Genomic DNA, 25,803 nt, shown 5'->3' with positions numbered 1-25,803 from the left:
AGGACTGATGGACTTTGACTTAAATTGGTGCGATGATTTGTACTTTTGAATAAAAAAACCTTGTTGCCCTTGATTACTTTAGCCTGTACTTATGGGCTCTGTGTTGTTGTATGTATTGTATATAGTATATGTGTTGTATATTATTTTCTTTAATAAAGTGTTTAAAATATGAGATACGGTCTTCTTCGTTGTATCTTTTTCTGGTTGCTACTGGCCGTTGATGGCCGCATTACCGCCCCCATCTGGGCTGGAGCCAACCAGAAAACTAAATTCTGTCTTTTCATTATTCCCTTGTTTTACCAAACTTTCTCGATGTATTATACTATCATAGATTCATAGTGTACTATAATTCAATTTAAATATTATTATAACCCCAGACAGCCGTTAACCGGACACTGTAGGAGCTAGTTCTTATTACTTCCGGAAGATGGCAGTACCGCAACACCAAAGATGCCAGTTGCCGGTTTACTTCAAAGAAGAAGAAGAAGAAGAAGAAGCAGCACAGGTTGGCCATTGCTTCGCTCGCTGTCAACAAGGAGGTGAAGCCGTGTCCCGGCTGACCAAGTGAGGAATATGCGCTCACTTGTCGGACTAATCGCGGTGGTGGCTGCAGCCAGCTTGTACCTGTATTCCCTGTCGTTGTACCTGCCTGCGGCTCCGCGGCGACGTCCTCATCCGACTGCCGAGGGAAGTCATGCGGAGACAGCGGAGTCCGAGCAGCCCGCTGACAGCTCCGAGGAACCCAGCAGGTGACTGACGCTAGTAGCTTTCAGCCGGAGAAGATAATGTAACGTTTCATCTCTAGGTTATTAAAAGAGGTATTTGACTTTAACGGGGCTAGTGTGTGTGTGTGTGTGCGTGTGAGAGAGAGTGAGTGAGTGTGGTGTGAGAGAGAGTGAGAGTGTGTGTGTGTGTGAGAGAGAGAGAGTGAGTGAGAGTGAGTGAGTGAGCTTGTTTACCAATAAGCAAAATTACATAAGTAGAAGGCGGAGGAGCTGCAAATATGATTTACTTTCTTTAAATCATTAAGCCTATAAAATGATGGGAATTCTTTTTTTTTTTTGCTCTAAAATAACTTAAGCAATTAATTGATTACTAGATAAACTGACGATTAATTGTCTATTTATTAATCAATTTATTAATAAACTAGTGTTATCATCAGTAAACAATGAGATCTAAACAAATATGTCAGAACTACTTTTAAAATCAGGTCACCAGTTCAACAATGCTCACAATGTATGTGCTAACAGATATACTGTCATTGAAATATTGTTGATCCCAATGATATCTTTTGTCCATATTTTCCATCCCTGTCTGTCAACATGAAGAAGAGTTGATGATGAGACTGACTTGTTCTTACAGGTTGAAGTTCCCCTCCGACTTGGAGGAGCTGAGGGAACTGGCTGAGCTCCTGCAGTTTTACAAGACGGAGCACACTGGATATGTTCTGCTGCTCTTCTGCAGTGCATATCTCTACAAGCAGTCCTTTGCCATTCCTGGATCCTCGTTCCTGGTAAGGTTAAAAATGCTTTCTGGTTTGCTGGATAACAAGGCAGACAATCTGAACAAGGCAAAAACAGTTGATTTTGACATTTCTAATGTTAGATAAAATATGAGTGTCTGGTCTGCGTAAAAGAAAGTAGGCTTGCATGGAAGGCCCACTAAAACAACTGGTTCTCTCTTCTCTAAAGATGCTGCAGAGGTTAAAATATCCTGCTAGCTCAAACAACAAAGGGATGCCAGACTTCCCTTTGTGTGTCTGCAATCTTAGGCTTTCATGACAGTTTTTCTTCCCCGCTTACATTAATTAAAGCTTGGCGTGCAGCACGGTGAAGAGAACTCAACCACACTGCTGATCAACGTGACACCCAACGTCTTACACTTATAAACACTGTTAGTATAGATGTGCGTGTCAGAGCTGATCAGTACACTTGCATTGTTGATGATGTCTAACCCAGGTCCTCTCCACGTGTCGTTGTGCAGAACATTTTAGCAGGAGCTATATTTGGACCATATCAAGGACTGCTGCTAGCCTCTGCGCTCACCACTGTGGGCTCCACCATGTGCTACCTCCTGTCCAAGGCCTTCGGAAAGCGCTACATCAGCAACCTCTTCCCCGATAAAGTCTCCATGCTGCAGAGGAAGGTAAAATCTATGACCCCATGTAAATGACTCACGCACAACTTGCTCAAGTGTATCTGCTGTCCCTTCATAGATTGTTACATCATCTTACAGCCTCTCCTCTCGTCTTCATCTCCCAGGTTGAGGAGAACCAGGACTGTTTGTTTTTCTTCCTGCTCTTCCTGAGATTCTTTCCCATGACTCCCAACTGGTTCCTGAACATGTCTGCCCCTATCGTCAACATCCCCATCACCTTCTTCTTCGGCTCAGTCTTCATTGGTAAGCACACACGGTCACCTGACTAGCAAACGATGTGACGACACATTCGTCATGCTGTAGGTCATGAAGCTCGCGCACTAAAGCAAAACAACACGGACCATTTTCCATTGTTATAATGTAAACACTCAGAGAAAAGGGACTTCACATTCAGCGAGAGACATGTTTTTATGACGTGCCTTTTTTAGATTTAAAAGCATTCATCGAGCATTTCTGCAACTGCACATTCTGCATTAAAGCTTTGCATTGACGTCTTAACCACAGTTTTTGTTCTGCTTTCTGTGTTTGGTAGGCCTCCTGCCGTACAACTTCATCTGTGTCCAGACGGGCGTCATGCTGTCTGAGGTGGCGTCGTTGGATGACTTGTTCTCCTGGGTGAGGCTACTGCAGCTGCTGGCCATCGCCTGCATGGCTCTGCTGCCCGGCGCACTTATCCGCCGATTCAGTCAGAAGCGGCTCAAGCTGGATGTCCAGCCGCAGAACGGGCTCATCTCAGAGAAGAAGGTTCAGTGATTGGTTGTCTGGCGCTTTGATGCCCTCTACCCTTGACAGTGAATGCATTTAAAGTGGTGGTTGGCCCACACATACACGGCGAAAGGTTTCTGTTATCTGGGGTGCTTCTAGGGAAATAAGACTGGCGCAATGGGAGTTTGAAGCCAAGTATTTTGTGGAACCAAATGTTGGTGTTTCTGTGCCACAACTTCTAAGGGCACAGTATATGTGTGTATATAGGTGTACGAATGTACAGTAATCATGTGGAGACTTTGCTCTTGCACTATCATCAACAGCTAGTGTTTTAAGTGCCTGTTGTGCAGTGATTGTTCCAAACTTCTACCTCCAGCATGGACTCAACGTGACCGACTACCGGTACTCATGTTTAATGTGGCTGGATGGTTCAGATGATTGTTGTTTTAGGTTTGTTTGTATAATTTGATTTGTAACTGAAATATGTATGATGTTTGCAGCATATATTATACAACTTGAAGTTTGTATTTTTCTTGTTTGACAATCACATTTTGCAATTTCAGCACAAATTGTAATAGTGTGTTGGACAATTTTTACTCTTTTTAAACTCCGAACTCAAAGTTTTTCAAATTGTGTAATTTGGCCTCCGAGTCTTTTTGAGTAAACAACTGAATTGCATCATTATTTTTTTAGACCAAATGTCATGATACCTAACTAGCTGGATTTCTTTCTGTGCAGTTAGTTCAGGCAGTGCTGCCTCTGTTCACAGCTGTGTGTGTGTTTTGTACAGTACTGGTTATATTTTCAACTCTTTCATCATGTGGGTTAAGAAGTAACATCTTATGTCAGATTTCTGTAAATTATTTTGAGTGGAATGCACATTTATAGCGTCTCAGATTACAAATGACGTGCCATATTTTATTTTAGAGGGGAAAAAAACCACCAATAAAACGGTAATCATGAAGAAAAAGCAGTTTTCTTTTTTCAAATATTCTTTATTGCTCAGATCCAGGTTGCTCAGCAATACAGTCCACTCACAACTCAAAACAACAGCGTGACTGTTTCCAGAAAGGCATGTATCCACAAGATGGATTCAAAATGGATCATCCGTCTGTCCAGCGCACAGTCACCGATCACCTTGAGGTGTGTGGGACCTTCAGGCCCGTGGGAAATGTAGGACTTGAGGGTTGTAATAAAATGAATCTCCCAAACGGTGAAATGCAGTTAAGAAATGGATCCATGTAAAACCACGACTGAAAGTCCGGTGCTGTATGAAGTGTACATACTGGACCGCCGACAACAGTCACATGCAATACTTTGTGTTTTCCCATTTAACAAGACAAAACAAAAACACTGCTGTGGTTCTGCATACATCCAACCAGACTTTACTAAATTCTTCCTCAGCTGTGATTTTTGGATGGTTGTTGAATGCCCTCTTTTTTCTGTTTAGTTTAAAAAGGCAGAACACAATTTTATCAGACTTCTTTGCATGTCACAGATTCATTTATTTTGCCATTCTGATTCTCAAATATGTGAGAACTCCTAGCTAGGATATGTTTCAACCACAATTTAACAACTAGTATTATTGGTAGTGATCTATAAGGAATGAATATTAAAGCAAAGACTCGCAGCTACTGCTCCGGACTACGTTATTAAATCAGTGTAAATGACGAGAAAACCAGATCAACAGAAAAAAAAAACCTAAACTATCAAACCATGTGATATGACTAACAACACAGTACAGTGATGTGTGTATTTGTATTTTCTGGTACTGAATATTTATGTCTAGCAACACCCCACAAAACCTAGGAACACCAATCCTTGGAAGTAAAATGAAAAAAACAAACAAAGGTTACTGTCATCTTGACAAGTTTCGCCTCAGATTGCGGTCGGCTTGCAGATGCCTTAACCACCAGGACACTGTGCCGACAGCACCACAGTGAAACCAAAAAACACAAGAGCGCCAGAGGTCTGAAGAGTCCTCTGCAATGCAAGAAAAGAGCCTCAACTTCAAAACTGCTCTTAAAAAGTTTGACAAGTCAAACGAAACACGTGGGACAAACTACAATTTCCAGTGCTACCGCGAAAAAAGCCGTTTTCTCCTCGACATGCCCTCCTACGGTGAACCACGACCACTACAGGGGTCGCACGTTCCAGTAGAAGCACCGCACTGCATTCGTGTGTCTGCAGTCAGGGTATTTGAACCAGGTCTGGTGAGCTATCATAAGTATGAGGTACTGTGCCGGCTGTGGGGAGGCTTGCTGAAACAGCCTCAGGCATTGTGTGAGTTTGATAGACCTTTTATGTTTATTTTAGCACTGCTAGTCTGTGTTCACTGGGACGAAAAGGATCCGACTCATCTGATGACAAAAGTCTGCCCTTCAAAAAAAAGGTCAAAATCATCTCTCGACAGGTAAAAGGACTCCAAAGACAAACACTAACTTTTACTATATCATTCATTGTATTTAATTATTTTGCCCTACATCGTTTTTAGTAGCTAAAGTCAGCCGTGGATTCTGAGAGGTAATTTTGAAATGTACAGCACAACAAAATCCCAGTTTTGAGGAAAGCTGTGACGCTCGAAAATTCTCCCACCATCTCTCACAACGCAGGTGCAGACTGATAAGTGTTATAGAGAGACGAAAACGATGCATTTATGTGTGACTCTATTGTACATGTTTACAGACATACAGTTATCTTGTCGTACACAGTGACATATTAACGACTAGAGTTGTTCTACATTCTACACAGGAGACTAGGGTTTGTACACCATGTTCAAGAGTCCCGTCAGTGTATTTTTTGTAAGCTTCGTGTTTTCGTCAAATCAACCCCAGAGTATGCTGTTATCAAAAAGAGCTGGTAAGATTTTTTTTTTTTTTTCACAAGTGAATAAACTTCATTGTTTTGTTTAAAAGTCTAAAAACAAAAACCTGGAGGTACAGTTGGGATAAACAGGAGGTACAGTTGGTTGGTTTCGGTTTCTATCAACTGATTTGTACCTTTTTTTGTTTTTCTTTGATGGTGAAATCAGTACACAACATCCACATTCAGAACCACTTCGGCGGGCAGGTATGTACCCCTTACATCCTGCTCTTCATTCCTTTCTAGCAAAAATGTACCGGTACTTGGAAATCCTTTTGACGTATATCATTAAGAGGTTGTATGGCGTCCAGGCAAAGACAGTCCAACGGAGTTGACTACGGTTTACAAAGTTTCACTAGTTGGCTGAACCTGAAGAGTTTAGTGATTAGCCTACTGTAGATCTTTTGTCTTGTTCTTTTTTTTTCATTAAAAAAGAAAATTAAAAACGCTCAAATGATCAGTTGACAAGGCATATAAAATGTGGAAAAAGGGGGAAATGAAAGGACTGAGGTACCCTGAAGCCTGAGGTAGATCACAATACTGACATGCGCACTGTTCACATCCTGACCAAAGTTAACGTGGTGGTTCACTTTACTGTTCTCCTATTTTTTCAGGTTTTTATTTATATTATTCATAGTCTAGTTTTCAAGAAAATAAACACTTCCCTTCAAAATAATATGGCAGTGTCCCACTGAGGAAAAAAAGAAAAGGACTTTGTCTTCTTTTTGTTTCTTATCAATAGCTCTCATCACAAAATAGGAAAAAAAATAGATTCATAAATATTACTCTCTCTTTTTATATATATATACACACACACACACACATGTGCACACACACATGGAGGAAGCTGTGCGTATTGGCAATAACCTTGCGTCTGGAAGATGCAGCTGATGGGGTGATGTCTGAAAGGTGACAAAGTAAGGCAACAAGCTTCCATGATCTCCAAAGTAAAGCACAAAGGGAGACCAGGACCTGCGTGTCCAGCTCCAGCTCGCCAAAAGAAAAAGAAACACAAAAGAAAAGTAAACAGAAAAGAGAGCGAGAGTGAGAATGACAATCTGTGCCTCTGTGCCGGCCTGCTGAACACGGCAGGGGTGATATTTCTAATAAGGCTGCATGTCGTACATTCACAGCTGTCATGCCGTTTTAGAAAGCTCCCTGACAAGAGAGGGTTGAAGCCAAACGTGGCCGCGGTCATGTTTGCGGTTGTGTGTGTACCACAGGTCATACAGTTGCTCCCGGTGCCTCCCCAACCCCAACCACCACCCACCCTCTACCCAAAACCATTTCCGCACTGCCACCCCACACACCTTGAGTCTGCACCCTCCCACCCCACACACCTTGAGTCTGCACCCTCCCACCCCAGCTCCCCTTAAGCCCACGTCCCCTCTCTGGGCCCTCAGCTGATATTTTACGTCGGCCCTCGAGACGTCCTCATAAGGCAGAGCGTGTGGCGGTACACATTCAAAATGACTCGTCGCCTGTTAGCAAGCAAAGGTGCATACAAGACGTACATCTTTGCTCTGATCACTGAGGAGAATGCCTTTAGAGACACCATTTTCACAATAATTTTTTTTTTATCAGGACAAGCATGAATGTAGATATAGTCTACTGCACAGGATGGAAGAGTGATAAAAACACCTCTGTTGTATTTAAACTTTGTTGAGTGAAAGTGGCAGTCAGTTCAATGTTCAATTCAAAAGGCTATGGGGGGGGGGGGGGGGGGCGGGGGACAAAAAGTGTTTCTTGACAACTATTTTCATCCTATTAAAAAAAAAACATGCCAAATGAGAGAGAGTGATGAGAAAGTGAAGCAGAAATTTGCAGAAAAGAAAGAAACAAAAAAAAAAGCAGTAAAGCATCAGATACGAATGGTGAGAGACATTTCAAAGGGACGTTATCTTTTACGTTGGCACACACAGGCTTGTTACAAAGATCCATTCACCATATTTACTTTTATAGGGGTTTTTCTTCTTTTTGATTTCAGTGGCCTATATTGTGAACAAACACGGGAAACTGCTTCATGTGGCTGTCACAGCCCAATCAATCTCTAGAACAAGTTAAACATATTAAAATCCACACCCAGTTGTACTGCCATTTTGATAGAAAAATAACAGTGCATACTCTCAGTGTGCATCAATATATCTACGCTGTGTTAATACTGCTAACGATATTTTAGTTTTGCAATCTTAATATCTCAAACTCTTGTGAGAGAAGGTGTCCATTGTCACTCGCTCTCGTCCTAACCCACAATAATAATCACAATACCTTATATGCTCATGTTAATACCAATGCTTTATCCGTTTGCTAGGCCTATGTTAGTCCAACTAAAGAGATAACGTTATGCAGGGCAACATACTATTTCCTGTTTACCTTTTTAACTGTGAGAGCAACAGGTGCCAAATTCTCTGTCGTTTCCACCTTTCTTGTCGATTTTTTTTTTGGTCTTTTCTTGTTATATTATATCAGTACGGTTTTCTCCCACTCTATCTGCTCTCACAGGGCTGGCAGTGCACACAATGCCCTCAGCCTTTGGCTCTCACTTGTTTTCCCCCTCGTGAAGTTCTTTGGTTTTGATCCCGGTGCTGCTGGTCTGCCCTGCATGTCCCCCTTGGCCTTGGCCTTTGTCTGGGTAGTTCTCTGTTTCTTTAGGAGGGCTACATTCATTGGCAGGCGCCCGCTGGAGCCACCCCGCTGGTCACTTGGAGTGGTGCGGTGACACGGCGCCACCCTGCTGGTGCTTCTGTTCCTGCTGTTTGACCTGCTGAATGATCTCCCTGATCTTCCTCTGTGCAGTCTGTTGGAGAGACATCACATGTGGGACGAGGCGTTAATTGATATCTGACAAGGTGTCCGTGTTCCAAAAAAAAGAGAGGAATAAAAAAGACTGACTTAATTATTACCCATATGAAAATTGATTTCGTTAAACCCTAGATATAGACTGTTTTTGATGTGCAGATCAAGTTTCAATGAATTACAAAGCATCAAAAGAGGCAGGTTGGAATGTGTGGGCGAATGAATTGTATTGTAGTATTTTTGTCGTGTTTTTTTCTGCATATATATATATATATATATATATATATATATATATATATATATATATATATATATGGAAATGTTTGGGAAGAGCATACGACTGGATTGCTTTCCTCTATTTATTGCAGAGTACATGATGCCTTTTGTACTTTTAGGGACCGTCCCTCTGCATGCGGCACCTACATGCTACATGGTGGCCACTGCGTTAATAACAGCCATTCTTTCGTAACAGGTATTTGAAATGAACAAACTAATCAGCCCAATTGACTGACGACACCTGTGTCAGATTGCAGGGCCTTTAAACCTGGTTGTGCGTACCTGGCTGGCAAAGAAATGCCCGCTGATTTTCACAAAGACCTCGTCGTTCTCGTCTGGAGTTTGGTCCCGCGGTACGATGACCTCAGCACTCGTAAGGTTCTGCAGCTCGTTTACCTGAAAACAAAAACCCGACTCCAGCGATCATTATCTCGGTTTGAATTTCACCTCCAGCCTCACTTACAAAACACAGATTACTCACTAAGGTAAACTGAAACACCCTTTAAAGCAAATCAGAAAATCGGGTGCTATTTGATGCTTCTGTTAAAGTAACGGAAGTAAATGCAACTTTCTTTTCCATCCTCGACCACAACTCAGTTCAAGCATCAACTCACCGTTTTGCCGCCTTTACCGATGACCCTGCCGGCTGCAGTTGAGGGAACCTTGATGTGCGTCTCCAGTTTGACCTCCTCCTTCGCTGAGAAGAAGTTCTCCTCTTTCAGCTTCCTATGTATCTGCCCTTGGGCCTGGAATACAGAGAAGGGAATGAGGCAACGAGAGACTGGGGGAAATGGGGATCCACAGTGATCCACCGCTGTTTACTTTAATACAGGACCATTTAAATAATAACTGAAGTAGCTATTTTATCCTCAAAATGGATGCATACACTTTTAGTGTTAAATAATCAAATTTGAATGCATATTCATACACACATTCATTGTGCTCTTACCTTAAACTGAGCCTCTGCGGTTCCACTAATGATAACCATTCTTAGAGGGACATCTGGACCCTCAGCTGGGGCAATCTGAGAAACACACACACACACACACACACACACACGGGTTATGGAGACAAATATGGAGAAAATGCGGACAAACGCTGGTGATTTTGCGCTGCGGTCACTCAGTGCTTGTAACCACTGAATCATCTGAGAAGTCTGCAAATTCCTACGAATATATAGCTTTAGCTTAAAATATGAGAATTCATTGACCAGCTGTTCAATCTCTCCAGATCGAGATGCTCAGCTTACTAGTCATCTCCTCTTTTGACCACACTGAACTAACATCCTCGGCTGCTGACTCAGCCCGCACTGACTGCCAGCTTCACCCTAACGCTTCCAACAATGTGTAGCATGTTGATTTAGACACGGCTTGACCTCCTCTCTCCCCGAATCGAAGTCTGCGCTCTATTAACCCACCTTGATGGAAGCTCCAGCGAAGTGGGCGAGTTGTTTGATGTGCTGGCCCTTCTTGCCAATCAAGGCCCCGACTGCCTGAGTTGGAATAAAGAGGTAGACGACCTCCTGTTCTGGAGCCTGTTGCTTAAAAAAAGATCACACAGAGAAAAGCATTTCACAACACGTTTGCTGTACTCTGCTGCTGTTTGTGGCAGAGACAAACATTTCAAAACCGCTTTAAACAGTTACAAAATGTTTTATTTAATACTGAAAGCGATGACACCACATGCAAGGAAAGCTAAACTGTGCTCTCTTTGAGGGTTTTCTCTTCGGGTAAACATCCCGCCGGGTCGAAGCGGAATATTTCCTATTCGAGCCGAGGGTTGCCCTATGTTTTTGTTTTTCTTAGCATGGTAACACTCATGTACTCAAAGGTTTATGAAGTGATTTTTTTTATGAGCCAGAGGACAACTCTGGGCTGAAAAGTCTCCTTCCAGAAATATTTGTGGTGTTCTGGTGACTGGGTGATGCAGGAATGCCAGACTCACTCATCATAGCCGCTGACTGAGAGGTTCTCATGGTCTGTTATTTATGTCCCCCTGTCCATTAGTCTTATACCGTCCTCTTTTTCTCCACACTGTGGCAGTCCTTCCCATGTAGTCACTTGCAAAGAGAGACTATATGCTTCGAAAACATCCTAGGCGTGAGGCTTTTTTTTAAAGCCTTTTGTGTGCAAAAAAACATGCTTTCAACTATTAAAATATGTATCTAGCTTCACACAAACCAAGTAATTAGTGGTTAAATCTCTGATCGCAAAGGCAACATTGACTGTCGTGCAGATTTTAGGGAACATACTGAGTGCTGGTGGCTGATGGCACTTGCTGGAGGAACCCCGTACAGGCCACTGAGATGTGAAGAGTGACTCTAAAAGTGAAGTGACAAGCAGACCGTTCAGATGGCGCACAAACACTCACATTTACAGACACATGCACATACCCTGCTCAAGCTCTTACAAGGGGGATTTCAGGGCATTAACTCACAGTGACTCAGATATTAACATTCTTGACTACGAAGCACGCAAATACATTCTCACACACTGTGTCACACCACTTTGGCTTGACCTCGTCAGGCAATGAGTGGATACTTTGTTTTACAGACAAACTGACTCATCTCTGGAAAAGATGGGGGAATTCTGGTCGTTTCTAACTGTGTTGTGTACATCATGCAGGAAGACCTGAGTCAACACTGTGTTGTTTTTTTCAAAAAGCACTCCAGGGGGAACCTGGTTTTTACCATGTGTTGGAAACAAATTGCTTTATCAAGTCAAAACTATTCCCTGGAGGAGCTGTGCAACGCTGAGCTGGGCGGGCATAGCCAACAGCGGTAAAGTCATTCTAAAAGAAGCGTTTCAAAATATTTTTCACCACCTTTTATGTCTGTGTTCAGAGGTTGAAAAGAGCATACTCACTAAGAATGGGTTGTATCCTGCTGGTGCCATAGAGGGCATTGCACCACGTGGTCCAGCAGCAGAGGGCAGAACCGGCAGACCAGAGGAGAAGATTCCCAGAGCGTTCAGGTTCAAGCCTGGGATCAGGTTGGCCTGTTGCTGTGCAGAAGAAGAGAGGCAGATTGTAACCACAAGTTGAAAGCCACAAGAAAGACGATACGTTAGAATTTAATTGAGGAACATTTGTCACAAAGAAATAGTTTGCCGATACGCTGAGGAGCAGATCAATCGAAACAGAATTGTTGTGTTTCCTTCTGCAAGAGGATGCTGACTAACACAGTTCAAACATTAAAAAAAAATCATTCTACAGTGAGGACAACTTCGTCCAATAAATGGTAAAAGAGAAACCACAAGAGCAAATGTCTCTTATTAGTGTCAGTAAGTAAATCTTATTTTATTTAAAGAAACAAAAAACGAAGCTGAGGTCCTGAAATCAATCTACGGTAACTGTTCTTTTTCATGTCGTCTCTTCATCACCTGTAAGAAAAGAAATATGTCGTGCATAAAGTGATGTGACAAGAGACGTGGACAGCAACAATCCTGATCATCAAATAATGTCAAAATGATTTGTCCAGCAAAAATAGAAAATGGTTCCAGTTTCTTAAATAGAAGCAAATGCTGCTTTTCTTTGTTTTCTGTTACACTAAATTAAATTTTTTGGGATTTGACAAGCTATTCTTTTTAACTGATTCATTGAGAAAATAATCAGCCGATTAATTAACAATGAAAAAAAAGCTAATAACAACAGCTTCACTACTACTGACTCAATTACATATACCCATCAATCATGTAAAGTGTGTTTTATTTGTGTATCTTTTCACTGTCCTGAGACAACCATGTATCAGGTACAGTGAAGGATCAAGTGGTCTTTAATGGGTGGAGAAAACAATCCCACTTCTTAAGATGAATAAAGCATTTTAAAAAGACACAGAATGCGTTGTCACAACATCAAAAACAGGGCTGTTTGCTAAAAAATATTTCTTCCTCAAAGTCAACTCAGCGATTCTGGTTTCATGTCCGTGAAGAGACACGCGGCCTCGATTCACTTCCTTGTTCCCAGTGTCGCTTTGTGTAATATCCACAGTGCCTCACTAGATGGCCCTCACCGCTTACTGCAGAGTCCACGCTGAGCCCGACAGGTGCCGGATCTGCTCTCCCCTGCCAGTACAATTTAACCGCATGCTGCGTGACACTTCTCGATGATTATTGCTGAGCCGATAATTGTCAAAACGTAGGAGAGCAAAAACAGATATCAATTCTGAGTAACTGCTGCTCGGCGTGGAGAGCGTGGAGAGCGATGGCATCGAGGCAGTGTGAGAGAGGAGCAGGGTGAGAGAGCGGCCTGCGGATATCAGGTGGATGCTGGGAAAAGCAGTGTGTTACAGCAGGAACACAGACACACACACACAGCGGGGGAAGTGAGTCAGAGGCTGCGTGGAACAGGCACACACACACACACACACAAGTACGTTGTAGACAAACACTCACTGATGAGCTATTCAGCTATCGTTTACTGTTATCCATTTACCAAGCAGACAACAACGGGTATGACTAATGCCGGTGGTAATGTGTACTGAAAGGGGAGGCGATATCATCCCGCTGTACATCATCACTCCGTTGTTCACCTGTCAGCCTATGTGAGTCAACCTGAGATCATAACCACACACGCACACACGCGGTGAGCGTTCAAGAGGCCCGCAGATGGTAACCTTTAAGCTCAGCTTACGTTTATAGCAGCAACGTCGTTCTCGTAGGCTTCCCTCAGTTTCTTCATGATCTCCACCTCGGCTTTACAACTCTCCTCCAAGCTGCCCCTCACCATGATGGTCCTCTCGGGGTTGTAAATGGTTAAGTCTTTTAACCTGCAAGAGAGATCACACAAACACAAACATCAATATGTACGTGGAACTACAAACACAGAGGACAGGAACACTCACATTCTGCTCACTATTTCCTCAGAGGGTGGATATGACTGAGCTGATTTCAATTGTATTTCCTGTCTTTGTGCTTATCTAACTTAAGTGTTGTTAAAGGCTGCGTCATCACCATCAAGGACTGACATTCAAATGTTTTGCCCCGAAGAAGACACAGAATGATGAAAACTGAGGCAGCAGAGATCGTGTGACAGTCTGACTTTAAGTTCCCTAACGTGGCTCCGAATCACTTCCCATAATGCAGCTCGATAGCGTTTCAAAGCACCTCTTTCACATCACGTCATCATCACAGCATTCAGAAAAATGTGACTATCCCAGTCGTAACTAACAACTTGGATGTTGACACAACTTACAAGTTGGAAACTCGTAATTACTTCCGTGGTTAAATAAATATCCTTCCTTACTGGGAAACAGACATCTTTTGAACCCTACGTCATCAATTTGTAGTTTCCTTGCCCAGACTAAGATGACAATACTCCTCCAGAGACACAGATGGATTGAATACATAATACAACTCTCTTCACAGTTTTAGTACTGTACTCCTGATAACTTCTTTTTCTCACCTTTACAAGACACTTATTCAGCAGGTGAGGTGACTGCATCACAACTGAGCAAATAGCACAGCAGTCACAGCGAAACGTGAATCAAATAAATGATTGCTCCATAAAGCCTGGAAGATGTGCGAACGATAACAACTGCGTGCCTCTGAAGCAGAAGCAATCTATCCTCTCATCGGTGTCATTGGACGTGGAGGACGCCAATAATCACATCACATAACCGATAATATTGAATGTGCCGTTTGCCTCTTTTCAAAAGGAACCTCTCCTTCTCTCTCCTCATGTCCGTCTCCTTCTCGAGGCTCATTATGTCCTCAGAGCTCAGAGACGGAGCAATTCATTAGCCCTAAATGAACACGGGTCGGTGAGCACAGCCTGTCAAACAGGGTTTAATCACCGCCTCTCTAATATCATGTTCTGGAGTGTAAGCAACTCTTCACATTTGGTCTCTAACAACTCAGTCAAGTGAAATCACATGCCAAGTGGCGAATGAGCACGATTGTAGAAAGGTGTGGCGCCAAGAAGCTGGAATCGCTGCTTGTAATTTCTGCTTTGGTTAAATTGATAGCAGTCAAAATTGCTGCTGTGCCAAAATGCCACAATCACACAAGCTCTCACATCAAAGTGTCTGTGTGTGTGTGTGTGTGTGTGTGTGTTTTCCTGAAGGTGCTAGTATGGCTACCAGCGTAGCAGCAGACTGCCGTAGGCGTGTGTGAAAGCGGAAGGCGGGAGCAGTGGAAGAGGCGACTTACGAGGAGATGGCAATCTTGGTCCCTGTGTCCTCCTCGATCTTCTTCAAGTTGCGGCCCTCCTTCCCAATCAGCCGGCCCACCAGGCTGTTGTGGGCGAGGATCTTCAGAGGGATGTCCTCCGTCCTACATATACAAACACACACACACACACACTAAGGTTAGATAATGGAAGATAAGCGCCGCTGAGTGTCACTGATATGTCATGGTGTGATGGGGATGAACAGGAATCTGCACAGCTGACCAGCTGGCTAAAGCACGGGGCACAATGTTAAGACGTGAGCTATTTATTTAGTAATGTGTGAACAATTATTCCTTTTTGTCTTTTATAGATTTTCACAGAAAAATGACCAGATTTTCTTTTACAAGAACAAAGATCAGTTTAACACATTTCTTTCTGGGTCCACATGCAACCAAACGTTTCCTGCATCAAGAAGACACTGTTCACTGCGGTTTACAGTCAACAAAGTACTGCTGCAACAACCACAGCTTCAGGTAATAGGAGGAGAAGAGAAGAACAGGCTAGAAACAAAAATGATCTGCTGATAATGTGCTGCAGTCCTGATAAATGATTTAGTTTAATTCCTCATTATTTCCTAATATGTTCTGAGGACGTTTCCTGGAAAGAACCAGTAAATATTGGTTCAATTGTGACAGTGTTCAATTGGTACACTTCCAAATTAATTGAAGTTTTAAATCTGGGCAAGCATGCAACAAAAAACAATGCTGCTCGTCAAATCCAATGTTAAGGACTTTTCTGTGGTATCGAAGGATAATCTTCAGAGTCACAGTTGAGAACTGGTATTCTTCCTCTTGCTGTTGATGTTGGTAGACATAAAATATATGCAGGAGAACGACAGATGGTGTAAACTGTGTAATTTAGGTGAAGTGGAAAGTGAGCTCCATTTTCTTTTGTGTCACACAGATTATGATGATTTACCAGTTTATTTTCTATAAAATGGCTCGACAAAACACTATTTATTTCTTTGGTGCACTGATGTGTGTAGATGGGGATATGATATTGGGACAGGATGAGCTTACTTTCTGTATGATCTATATTTCTGTTCTGTGGGTTAATTGTGGGGCGTTGGTGTGAATTAAGGTTATGGTGAGGTGGAGGGTAACCAGAAGCTGGGGGTTTCTTTTGGGCTGGTTCACAGACTTGGCAGTGTGTGTGTGTGTGTGTGTGTGTTTTGTGTGCATATGTTCAGGAGGAGGGGGTGGCAGGTTGGGGCATGTAATAATCTGTAAGTGTTGATCTTTGCTGTTAGTTTAGGGTGAACTGGGGGGCAAGTAAGGAGAGATGACAGTGTTGTGCATTTAGAGACAAAGTTTTAGGGGTTTGGGTTTCACTGGGTGTTGGGCCTCCATACGCTCGGCGAAATTATAGGGTGTGAGGCAGCCGAGGTGACATGTTCATTTCTAAATGTGTGGCATCTCGCTAAGAATCAAATGAGAAGATCGATACCACTCTGTGCAGTAAACAGGGAGCTACAGCCAGCAGTCGGTTAGTTTAGCGTAGCATACAAGCTCTGTCCAAAAGTAAACAAAATCCACCTGAAAGCTCACTGATTGAAACAGTGAATTGTATTTCAGTTTTGTGCAGGTGAAACAAATGCGATATCGGCAGACGAGCTGTTTCCCCAGGTTTCCCTCTTATATTTCCCAAAATGTCGAACTGTTCCTATAACGGAATGAAACCTGGCTTGGATGTCTTCCCAGCAAACAAAAGAAGAAGACCACAGATGTGATCACAAAGATTTAAGATCTAACTTCCTCGAGATGTCAGGAGATTGGCAGGAAGCACAGTCTGAAATGTGTGTCTATGCTTAATGCTCGGCTGTTCTCTGATTCAACAGGAGCCCACGCTGATACAAAACACGGCATGAGAAACAACCTCGAAAATAAATAGCCTTTAACGAAGCTAATTTAAGCGTAAACTTTCCTAGAATGCAAGAATAGAACGTTTTGGTTTCAATGAATGCAAATGTCTTTTTCTGAACGCACTTCAAAACAAATATGGACATACGCACAAGCTGGGTGTTGATGCTAAGATCCAGCAGACGCTCAGAGTTGAAAAGGTGCAGTGTCTTGTTAAAAGTGTCACGCACAATGAGACAAGTTGGCCTCGTTTCTTAAATGCTAAGCTGCGATCACGTGTTTGCCGATGTGAGTGTGTCGTGTGCTTACTGTGCTTACTGTGTGAGTGTTTCAAGCGAGAGAATGCACAGTGAGATTAAAAGGTGTGCAGGCAGGTTAAAGGATAAGATTACAGCCCTGACATCTGAGTGCATTTATGCGTTTTTTTTGTGTGTGTCAAAGTGAAGACTCACGTCTTGGTCTCGCTGGCTTCCTTCTGCATGATGTCCAGGATCATGCGACAGGCGGAGGAGCAGCCATCGGGAGTTGAGTGGATGGTGATGGGCTTTTCTGCCGCACCTGCGTTTTCCTTCCGATGAATGTCCACTCTGAGAGAGGGAGAGACAGACAGTCAGAGTCAAATCTACTTGCATTGTGTATAAATGAATAATTAGGTTGGTGATGAATGAATGTAATGAAAAGAAGATAAAAAAGCCAACAATTTAAGGTTTTCAAAAAATATACGGTGAATTATTTGGGTTTCTCATTTCCAAAATCGGACAATTTATTTTATTGCGTGCTATCTTGCGTCAAATCTCAGACTATTGGTTTTCAAATGCAAGCTTCGATAAACAGTGCCAAAATGCCCAATATATTCAAGCCTCAGCAAAATAAGAGCAGAGCTGTTTGAGAAGTTGATAAAATCATTAAAAAAAACAGGAAAGCCAAAAAATAGCAGCAACCACGCAAGGTCATGAGAGTACGCTTACTTGGACTGTGTCTGTTTGGTGACATTCTTGATGGTGAGGCCCTCTTTGCCAATGATGGCTCCCACAAACTGGGTAGGCACGAGCATGCGCAAGGGGAAGTCGTGTTGTCTGTTGCGTGGAGCGCCAAAGTCTCCCGAGGGCCCGGGCTGAGAGGTGCCCTGGTCCCGGGACGACCGACCCCCGCGCCGCGTGCGGGGAGCCTGGTCGGGCGGAGCAGCATCCATGTCCACAATATATGACAGCTTGAAAGAGTAGTCTTCAAACTGGTGTTCCGTTAACTTCTCAATAGCTCTGGGGGGAAGGAACAGGCAATATGAGGCAATGACAATAAAATGATGGGGCCAATTGTCCATATGGAGTTTGCAAAAGTTATTTACACCGTGTTTGATTACACACGGAATGATTCGGCCTTGCTCCTTGTGGATGTACTTTTTAATCCTCCAGGTACACAGACATGTAGGTAAACAATGCTGCTTGTCTGTGCATAGGTTAAAAAAAAAAAAAAAAAGGTACATCACAAGCCTTACTTTTAGTACTTAGAATTAGAGTCAATATTTGTGCTGCTTACTCTTTAGCTTCGTCCTTGGTTGCGTACGTAACATTCACCACCGCTGTTTCTGTATCCGTGTTCACTGTGAGACAAGACAGAGGGAGAGAAAAAAGCACAAGATAAAGTTAACAAATGTTGGGGCCACATTTACGCATGCCAACAGTAGGTCTTTGTTGTTGCTGCAGGTGAGTCAGACACGTGTCCCGGTTCTCGAGGTGACCCAAAGAGCCTCTTCTCTGTGTGAATCCATTACAGCCATCACCACACTGGCTTCCCTCCAGACCAGGCAGCTGCCTCTACAGACAGGAGCTGCCAAACACACTAGCCTCTCTGCCACTTGCACAACAACGGATTTAAGTCCGACACGACAGCCTGAAGAAAACAAGTTGTCGGTGATAAAGTGCAACCACGGGGTCACACCTTGGCAAGACTATTGGTTCTGCACTGCTGCTCAGCGCGAACTCTGCCACAGTTATGGGTTTGATTCCCACTGCGACCATGCATGCTTTAAATGATTGAACTGCGGGCTGACTTCGACTCAGCACATGCAATGTTGAAATAAGCTCACGATGAGTCAAATCATGAATTAGTTGATTGACAGAAAAATAATTTGCAACTATTTTGATGATCAATTCATAATTGAAATACATTTGCACGCCGAAATGACAAACATTTCCCAGTTTCAGCTTCTCAGTTGGGAGAATTTCCAGCTCTTTGTTCGCTTGTGATATACTAAATGGGATATCATTAGACTGTGGACTACTAATAACTAAAAGTTGTGTAGTGTGGCAAAATAAGCACCAGCCATCATATTGAATGCTTTTTAGGGATATTTTTTCTATGTAATTCAAATGTGTATGTAAGTGTAACACAGTATGTCTTATTCATGAAATGCCTTTTGGTCTACCAAGTCCTCTGTCAGAAGAGACAACGGCATCTCTGCTATGTCAACCAAGGATCTGTTTGTGTAACTGTAAAATGTCAAAATGATGAGTCAACAAATAAGCCACTGCTCTTTGATGGCCAGGGAGGATGCAAACGCCTGCTAAAAAAAACATCCGATGCAGATGCTTTAGATTTCTCAGAAAATATAGACATGTGAGTCATAGAAATAGTGAAACAAATGTTTTAAAGTGGACTTTATTTTTTTTGAAAAGTGGCGGAAATAAAAATAGGCATCAGATCTAACGTCTCTGTCAGTGAAAACGAAAACTTCCAAACCTTTGAGAGCGCTGCGGACAGCAGGTTTGGAAGGGTAAAAATCAGAGAGACTGCCCGGCTGGCTTAGAGAGGGTGAGTGGGCAGAGCATGGCATGGTGCCCGGCCCCAGTGTTCACAGCCAGCTCTGCCCCGCCCCACCCGCCACGGGCAGCCTTCACCATGCCACAGAAGACCACGTGACTCCTCCAAAACCTCCCCTCGTAACCAGAGCGCACGGACGTGGGCAGAGAAGAAGTGACAGACAGACAGGAAGTTGGACAGAGACACAGAAGGCTAACACGGGGACAGAAACATGAGCGAGCTGGCTCTCTTGAAAAGGGTTGATCATACACGGCTACTGGGCTGACGCTTGTGGAGCCGGGCTGAAAGAGAAAGAGGAAATGCCGCGCCGGTGTCTGCCACAGATGAAGTCTGGGAAACTCTGAGTGGAGTAATTTCTCTGCTGGTTTTTCTTTTAGCACCTGTCATGACTAGAGTGGGCGGTAGTTGGTGTTGGCTGCTTTGACACATGCTGAGACACTGTGTGTGTGTGTGTGTGTGTGTGTGTGTGTGTGTGTGTGTGTGTAGGTTAGTCAGCCCTATGAACTTTTAGCTGTCTACACACACACGCACGAGTAGTAGACGAGCACACACAGGGACAAATAAACACACACACAGACAAACACACACACACTTATACACACAAACTCCATCAGACAGTGCAAAAGCCTCACCACAGGCGCCTACAGTGTCCTCCCACATTACCCCGACGCCCCTCAACAAAACACGCGCTCAAGCAAACACGTACAGGCATAAACACACACACATATATAGACACATTACTGCTGGATGTCTGCCATGTCTGCCCACTTCAATCCATACACTGAGACCAAGGGGACCCGTGGCAACACACAGTGCTCATTATAGAGGCTGCATGTAATTGAAAAGCTGCTCTCCCTGGATCCAATTGAGATGACACACGTGCGCACAGACAGAAAAGATGATAAAGGCTGATTTATATGCAAAGATGGGTTATGTTTAGATAATCGGTGTGTGGGATGGTGGTAACGAGGAAGTCAAGTCACACAAGAGACTTGACTCACTGGGAGGTCTGTGTGTGTGTGTGTGTGTGTGTGTGTGTGTGTGTGTGTGTGTTGCTAAATAGGCACATGTGCATTGTAAAGCTGGAGCCAGATGATGATGTGATGTGAAGAAAACAGGGAGGAGAAGAGTTCTGTACCTTGTTCCACATTTTCTACAGTACCATACTGAGCGAGAAGGCCGTCCAAAACCTGAGGGAGAAATGAGAGCGTGGGTTAGAGAACGACAGCCACTGAAAACACGCAAGGATACACACACACACACACACACACACACACACACACACACACACACACACACACACACACACACACACACACACACACACACACACACACACACACACACACACACACACACACACACACACACACACACACACACACACACACACACACACACACACACACACACACACGTCTGGTGCTCCTGGTGTTTATGTGGGCCAATGATCAAGTAACAATGTAGCGAGTGGAAGCAAACAGAACTTAAGAAGCTCGTTCAAATTCCCTTTGACATTTGTAATGTATGATAATGTTTATACAGTTGATTGCTTGTGATTGGACGTCTCTCCAGCTGTTTCCTAGCAACCAATTTACACAAACTCGGATTTTACTATTTGAGGCATATATATATGAGTTCATAAAACCTGATTCAGTAAGTTTGAAAGTTACTAAGAATGTATTGAGGGCATGGTAAATGCTTTTTAAAGGTACCAACTACAAATGTTAAATTCAGAGAACATTAAAGAATTGATATAACTCACAGAATGATGTTTTAATACACGGACAACACACAAAACTATAGTTAAATTATGAATGTTTTCTAGTGCCGTTGAAGGTTGTTTACATTAGTAATGTAATGTTGCTGTTTTATTCTGTTTTATTCCAAATGATGATCTATAAAGGCCACAAAGATTATATTATATTTGAGATTTGTAAATATATATTCATTTATAGATGTCTGCCTGGATAGAGTATCTGAAATTAGGGAAGGGTTTACTTCCCATTTTATTAATACTGCACGTACATATATATATATGACTACATTTTATATCTGTCAAACAAAGAGTGAGAGTCCGTGAATGATATTTTTAAATTCCTTAGTGATCTGAGGAGTTTTGTGAGTTTTCTCAGAGAGCAGATAATCTGGATACATATATAGTTATAATCCTGAGAAATCATCAGGCATGACGACAGACACACTCTCACAGAAAAAAAAAACCACGTGGACCCCAGCGAGGTCGCATATATTGACGCACAGAAACAGTGTCATTCACAAAGTAACTGACGAAGATATAAGTGTACACAAGCACCCGAATGCTCAAGTCTACGGATAACAAAGTATAAAAGCTGGTGACTCATGGTTGGGAGACCAGTTTATGTGCTACCTGGTGCTTCACTGCATCACTCTCACACACACACACACAAACAAACAAACAACTGACCTCCCACTGTAGATGAGGGGGAATGTTCCGGATCTGGATCTTCCGACTCCTGCAGAGATGAGAGACACAGACGGAGTGGATTTAACAGACCTGAACCACACACACACGCACACACTTGGGAGTTACAGTTATCTGTTGTGTTGGGTACAGAAAAGCCAAACTCATGAACAGTGTGGACATTGAACAGCTGAGAAGCAGGGACGTAATGCAGAGTCAAAGCTGTGCACTAACAGTCGGTGTCATCTTTGCTGTGTAAAACACCCACAGCTCATCAGACAGGGTCATGAATCAAAAGAATGTCGTAGAGCTGCTGAACGATATGTAGGTTTGTAGGTGAAGATGTGTATTAGACTGCAGCTAGTGACTCTCCTACAAGTTCTGAACACTCTCACTACGCGACGTTGAAGTGACACAAAAGACGTGAAAAAGCAGATTTGAATGAAAATGGCTGTAATTAATACAAGAAGAATGATGAAGCATAATATGTTAGAGATTATTGGAGAAAAAATAACCGTACATTTCTGCATCTATTAGTTCTTTATCAAAACACGTCGGTCAGAAGGCAGGAATATGGACGTACAGATGCAACAGCGTCCCTCTCTGGGCGGTCATTTTTGTAGCCACACAGGCTTCCACTCTCTCTCGTGAGCGTGTCGGCTCAAACAGCACAGCCACACGAACCGCCTGCTGACCACAGGCTGTTAACAGCTACATTAACGTGAGAGAGTCCAGCTCCGCAATGAGAGCTGCTGATTTAAGAAGAGAGGCTGGGGGAGAAAAAGCCACACTGCTGAGCAACCGTATCCCCCCCAAAACATAATTTAAGGACAATTAGGAGGCACAGAGTACAGAAATAAAGTGGAGGAGGAAAGGTTCCTAAAAAATGATATAAAAGAGGTCGATCTAAGTTCAGCAGGATTCTCTACCGGAGACAAAGACGCACGGACGCAAGCAGAAAACACTTCGTTCATTCCTGCATCTTCGCTCTGCATTGAATGCATGTGCTCACACACTAAGACACATTTCTCTATCTAGGCGTTGCATCTTTCTCTCCGTATACGTCTGGGCAGCTGGACATGAATGGATGACTCTTTCTGATTGTGCTACTCGAGGGAAAAAAAAGAAACTCAGCGAAACACAGCCACATGGATTTAGGAGAGCCCTCTTCTCTCCTCTCCTAAACTAAACTAACCATCCAACTGAACTATTGTTAAAACATCGAGTAACAGAATAGACTGCTCTCATTGATTAGAAGGTAAGCAATGACAAAAAAGTGGACACAAACAGTGTAAAATGTTCAATTTATCATATAAATCGCATTCATATTAATAACTCTCCATGAATAAAATAGAGGGAAAAATGAGTTCCATCTGTTTTTTCCTCTGTCATGTGTGTCCGACAACAAAAATTAACAGCGGACATAAAACAAAAACTGCTCCCTGCGTTTGCGGTGTCCTGCACGCCTTCTGTCACTGATGGTGGTTTAAAGCGAGTGGCTCGATGAACGATCTCTCTTGGCAACCGGTATCCAAACAAGGGTAAACCAATACAAATCAGCCTGTACCACAAAAGCACATCACCTTTTAGTTAACGTAGTAAACAACCTCCTGCTGTCCAAAAGCAGCCAACAGCTGAAAAGCGTTCGGCCAACTCCAAACCTCAAAACAGCCCCAAACTCCGGCCTCCGCGAGCCGCCCAATAAAGAAACTAAAAGATCCTCTCATTCAGCATCCTCTGCTTAAATAGCCGTGTGGAACCTTAGGGCTCAGCTGCCTATTGTGTTTTTGCTAATTGATTTTCCAATTGATGTAATGTTAGACGATAGACGTTGAACCGCAGCACAGTGACGACCTCCTCCGTGCTCTGAAAGAATGTGAGAGGTTTCGCTGTCAGGGGAGGCCAACTCCTGGAGGAAAAAACTGTGGGAGGTTTTCTTTTATCAATATTGTCTCATCTATCTATCTATCTAGCTATCAGCAAGACCTTTGTGCCTTTAGTTTCTTCTCTGTGGCTTGAAAATGTTTAAAGGCCACTCGCTCGTCTCTCATCCTGAAATATGCAGGGCTAGCTCCCCGAATGGACATTTCTCGGAAAAAGTGACAGTGTCTCCCGACAGTTCTTCAAGGTCTCATTTTCTGCATGCCTGTGGCCGCTGGCTAACCATAGGATCACTGCTTTCTATCAGTCTGACTCCAGGGTAGGGAGAGGCCCATGCCACCCTGCAAAATATACTATTGTGTGTCTGCCGTGTTTAGGTCTAGCTACAGACATCGACTGTCCTCAGGTTATGTGTGTTGCTTTATAATCCGGGAATAACCCGATGGCATTATATGAAGCAGCGGGCTTCTGCGAATATCTGTCTGTTTGCATTAAAGGTGAACCCAGCGCCGTTTCTCAGCTCCTCCTTTCCCAAAGTCCAAAATGAGCTGCAGTAGAAGATTGAAGTCAACGGTTAGTTAATGTGTGTTGAATGTGACCAAGCCGTCTTCTGTTGGTTTGGAGCAGACTGCCAAGAGAAAAAAGAGAAAGAGAAAGCCTCTCAAGTTCAGCCTTTATATATCTGAGGGCGGCCATGTTCATTTGAAAAGCTAATATTTACTGCGCCCACCTGCATGAGGTAAGAAACTGTGAGTGCGAACACGCGTATGTACTAATACACACACATGCATAATAGGAATTTAACCTCTGAGAGGGCGGGTGGACAGAGCGGTGAGAAAGAGGGTATTCATCCCTCGCCAGAATTTTGCAGTGTTCCTAAAAATAAACATCGGATGTGAGTGAGATAAGTGCTGAATTATACATTGAAAAACTATTTTTCTAAACTTTTGTTTTCTGCAGTTTTTTTACTTTTGCCTTTTGATGAACATTACACACATTAAGACAAAGTAAGCCCCGTCGCCTCACAGCAATAGGTCAACGACCGGCAATCGAATTGACGAAGCACTTTGGGCTTTAGGATATTGTGACGCCCTTTTTTCACTGTGCTCTAATGTGTTCTTCAAACAATTAAGCAAGTAAATGAACAGCTGATTAATCAGTGAGTAAATGAATCGCTATAGCTGCAGCCCTGTAGTAAGGAACAGTGACCTCTCCGTATTCATATGACCTGATAGAATTAGCAACTTCAAGAGTTTTGAATCATTTTCACATCATCTACAACGGGAGTCCATCGTACATGAGTCACATGGCTACATGTGGACAGAGATCATTGAGTAAAAAGCATGTGTCTGCCTTTGAAACCATCTTTGGTGGAGGCAAAGAAAAGTGGTGGGATGAGACGTCAACAGCTAAGGACAGTCTGGGGAAAAATCCCACAACGAATGATAGACATAAAACAGAACACAATCTAAAATATAGGACGTATTTGCAAAATACTGTGAGGTTTTGGGAGATATGATCTAATTAAATGTAGACTACAAACTACCACAAATGACAAGTTGTTATAATGTGACCTACACGTATACATCCAGCAGCAGAAGATGTATTGAGATATTTTACTTGAATTGAAGTAGCAACATTATAAAACCAACTAAAAGTCCAGCATTTAAAATCTGCCTTAACCTTGCATTCTTTCAGTTGAGATCGACTCCTCTGGTTGCAAAAAGAAGTCCGATTGTATAGAAGTCTGTGAGAAAATAACCCTGCTGCTCGCTTGATTTATTATTTGTGATTCATCACATTTTTCCTTCTGTGATAGTGAAAGGGAAAAAATCTCAG

General features: G+C 43.0%; 2 protein-coding genes across 3 annotated transcripts in view; one reads left to right on the top strand and one right to left on the bottom strand.

The window, feature by feature from the left end:
- Positions 1-535: 535 nt before the first annotated feature.
- tmem41aa (transmembrane protein 41aa) lies at positions 536-6,991 on the top strand. Its single transcript, XM_079276554.1, has 5 exons — positions 536-749; positions 1,363-1,513; positions 1,984-2,145; positions 2,262-2,400; positions 2,690-6,991. The coding sequence occupies exons 1-5, from the start codon at positions 574-576 to the stop codon at positions 2,908-2,910; spliced, it is 849 nt and encodes a 282-aa protein (XP_079132680.1). The 5' UTR covers positions 536-573; the 3' UTR covers positions 2,911-6,991.
- A 115-nt stretch (positions 6,992-7,106) lies between these two features.
- Positions 7,107-25,803, bottom strand: part of igf2bp2a (insulin-like growth factor 2 mRNA binding protein 2a) — a 43,756-nt gene continuing 25,059 nt past the window's right edge. Inside the window, exons 3-16 of one of the 2 annotated variants that reach the window (XM_079276388.1) lie at positions 22,087-22,135; positions 20,779-20,830; positions 18,357-18,420; positions 17,789-18,079; positions 17,273-17,407; positions 14,943-15,065; positions 13,426-13,561; positions 11,661-11,798; positions 11,048-11,116; positions 10,214-10,336; positions 9,746-9,820; positions 9,411-9,542; positions 9,079-9,192; positions 7,107-8,521 (exon numbers count right to left, since the gene is read on the bottom strand). In XM_079276388.1, coding sequence (XP_079132514.1) covers positions 8,423-8,521; positions 9,079-9,192; positions 9,411-9,542; positions 9,746-9,820; positions 10,214-10,336; positions 11,048-11,116; positions 11,661-11,798; positions 13,426-13,561; positions 14,943-15,065; positions 17,273-17,407; positions 17,789-18,079; positions 18,357-18,420; positions 20,779-20,830; positions 22,087-22,135 — 1,600 coding nt within the window. In that variant the 3' untranslated portion in view covers positions 7,107-8,422. The remainder of the gene's footprint in view (positions 8,522-9,078; positions 9,193-9,410; positions 9,543-9,745; positions 9,821-10,213; positions 10,337-11,047; positions 11,117-11,660; positions 11,799-13,425; positions 13,562-14,942; positions 15,066-17,272; positions 17,408-17,788; positions 18,080-18,356; positions 18,421-20,778; positions 20,831-22,086; positions 22,136-25,803) is intronic. The other variant, XM_079276389.1, reaches the window with a different exon arrangement.

Source organism: Melanostigma gelatinosum (genome assembly GCF_949748355.1).
Source record: "Melanostigma gelatinosum genome assembly, chromosome: 10".
In the NCBI taxonomy this organism is placed as follows: Eukaryota; Metazoa; Chordata; class Actinopteri; order Perciformes; family Zoarcidae; genus Melanostigma; species Melanostigma gelatinosum.
The sequence above is the reverse complement of the archived record's forward strand: the minus strand, read 5'-3'. Positions and strand labels throughout refer to the sequence as shown.

Coding starts and splice junctions, on each gene's coding strand:
- tmem41aa (XM_079276554.1), top strand. CDS start 574: ATGCGCTCACTTGTCGGACTAATCGCGGTGGTGGCTGCAGCCAGCTTG. Junction 750..1,362: donor AGCTCCGAGGAACCCAGCAG/GTGACTGACGCT, acceptor TTGTTCTTACAG/GTTGAAGTTCCCCTCCGACT. Junction 1,514..1,983: donor TTCCTGGATCCTCGTTCCTG/GTAAGGTTAAAA, acceptor GTCGTTGTGCAG/AACATTTTAGCAGGAGCTAT.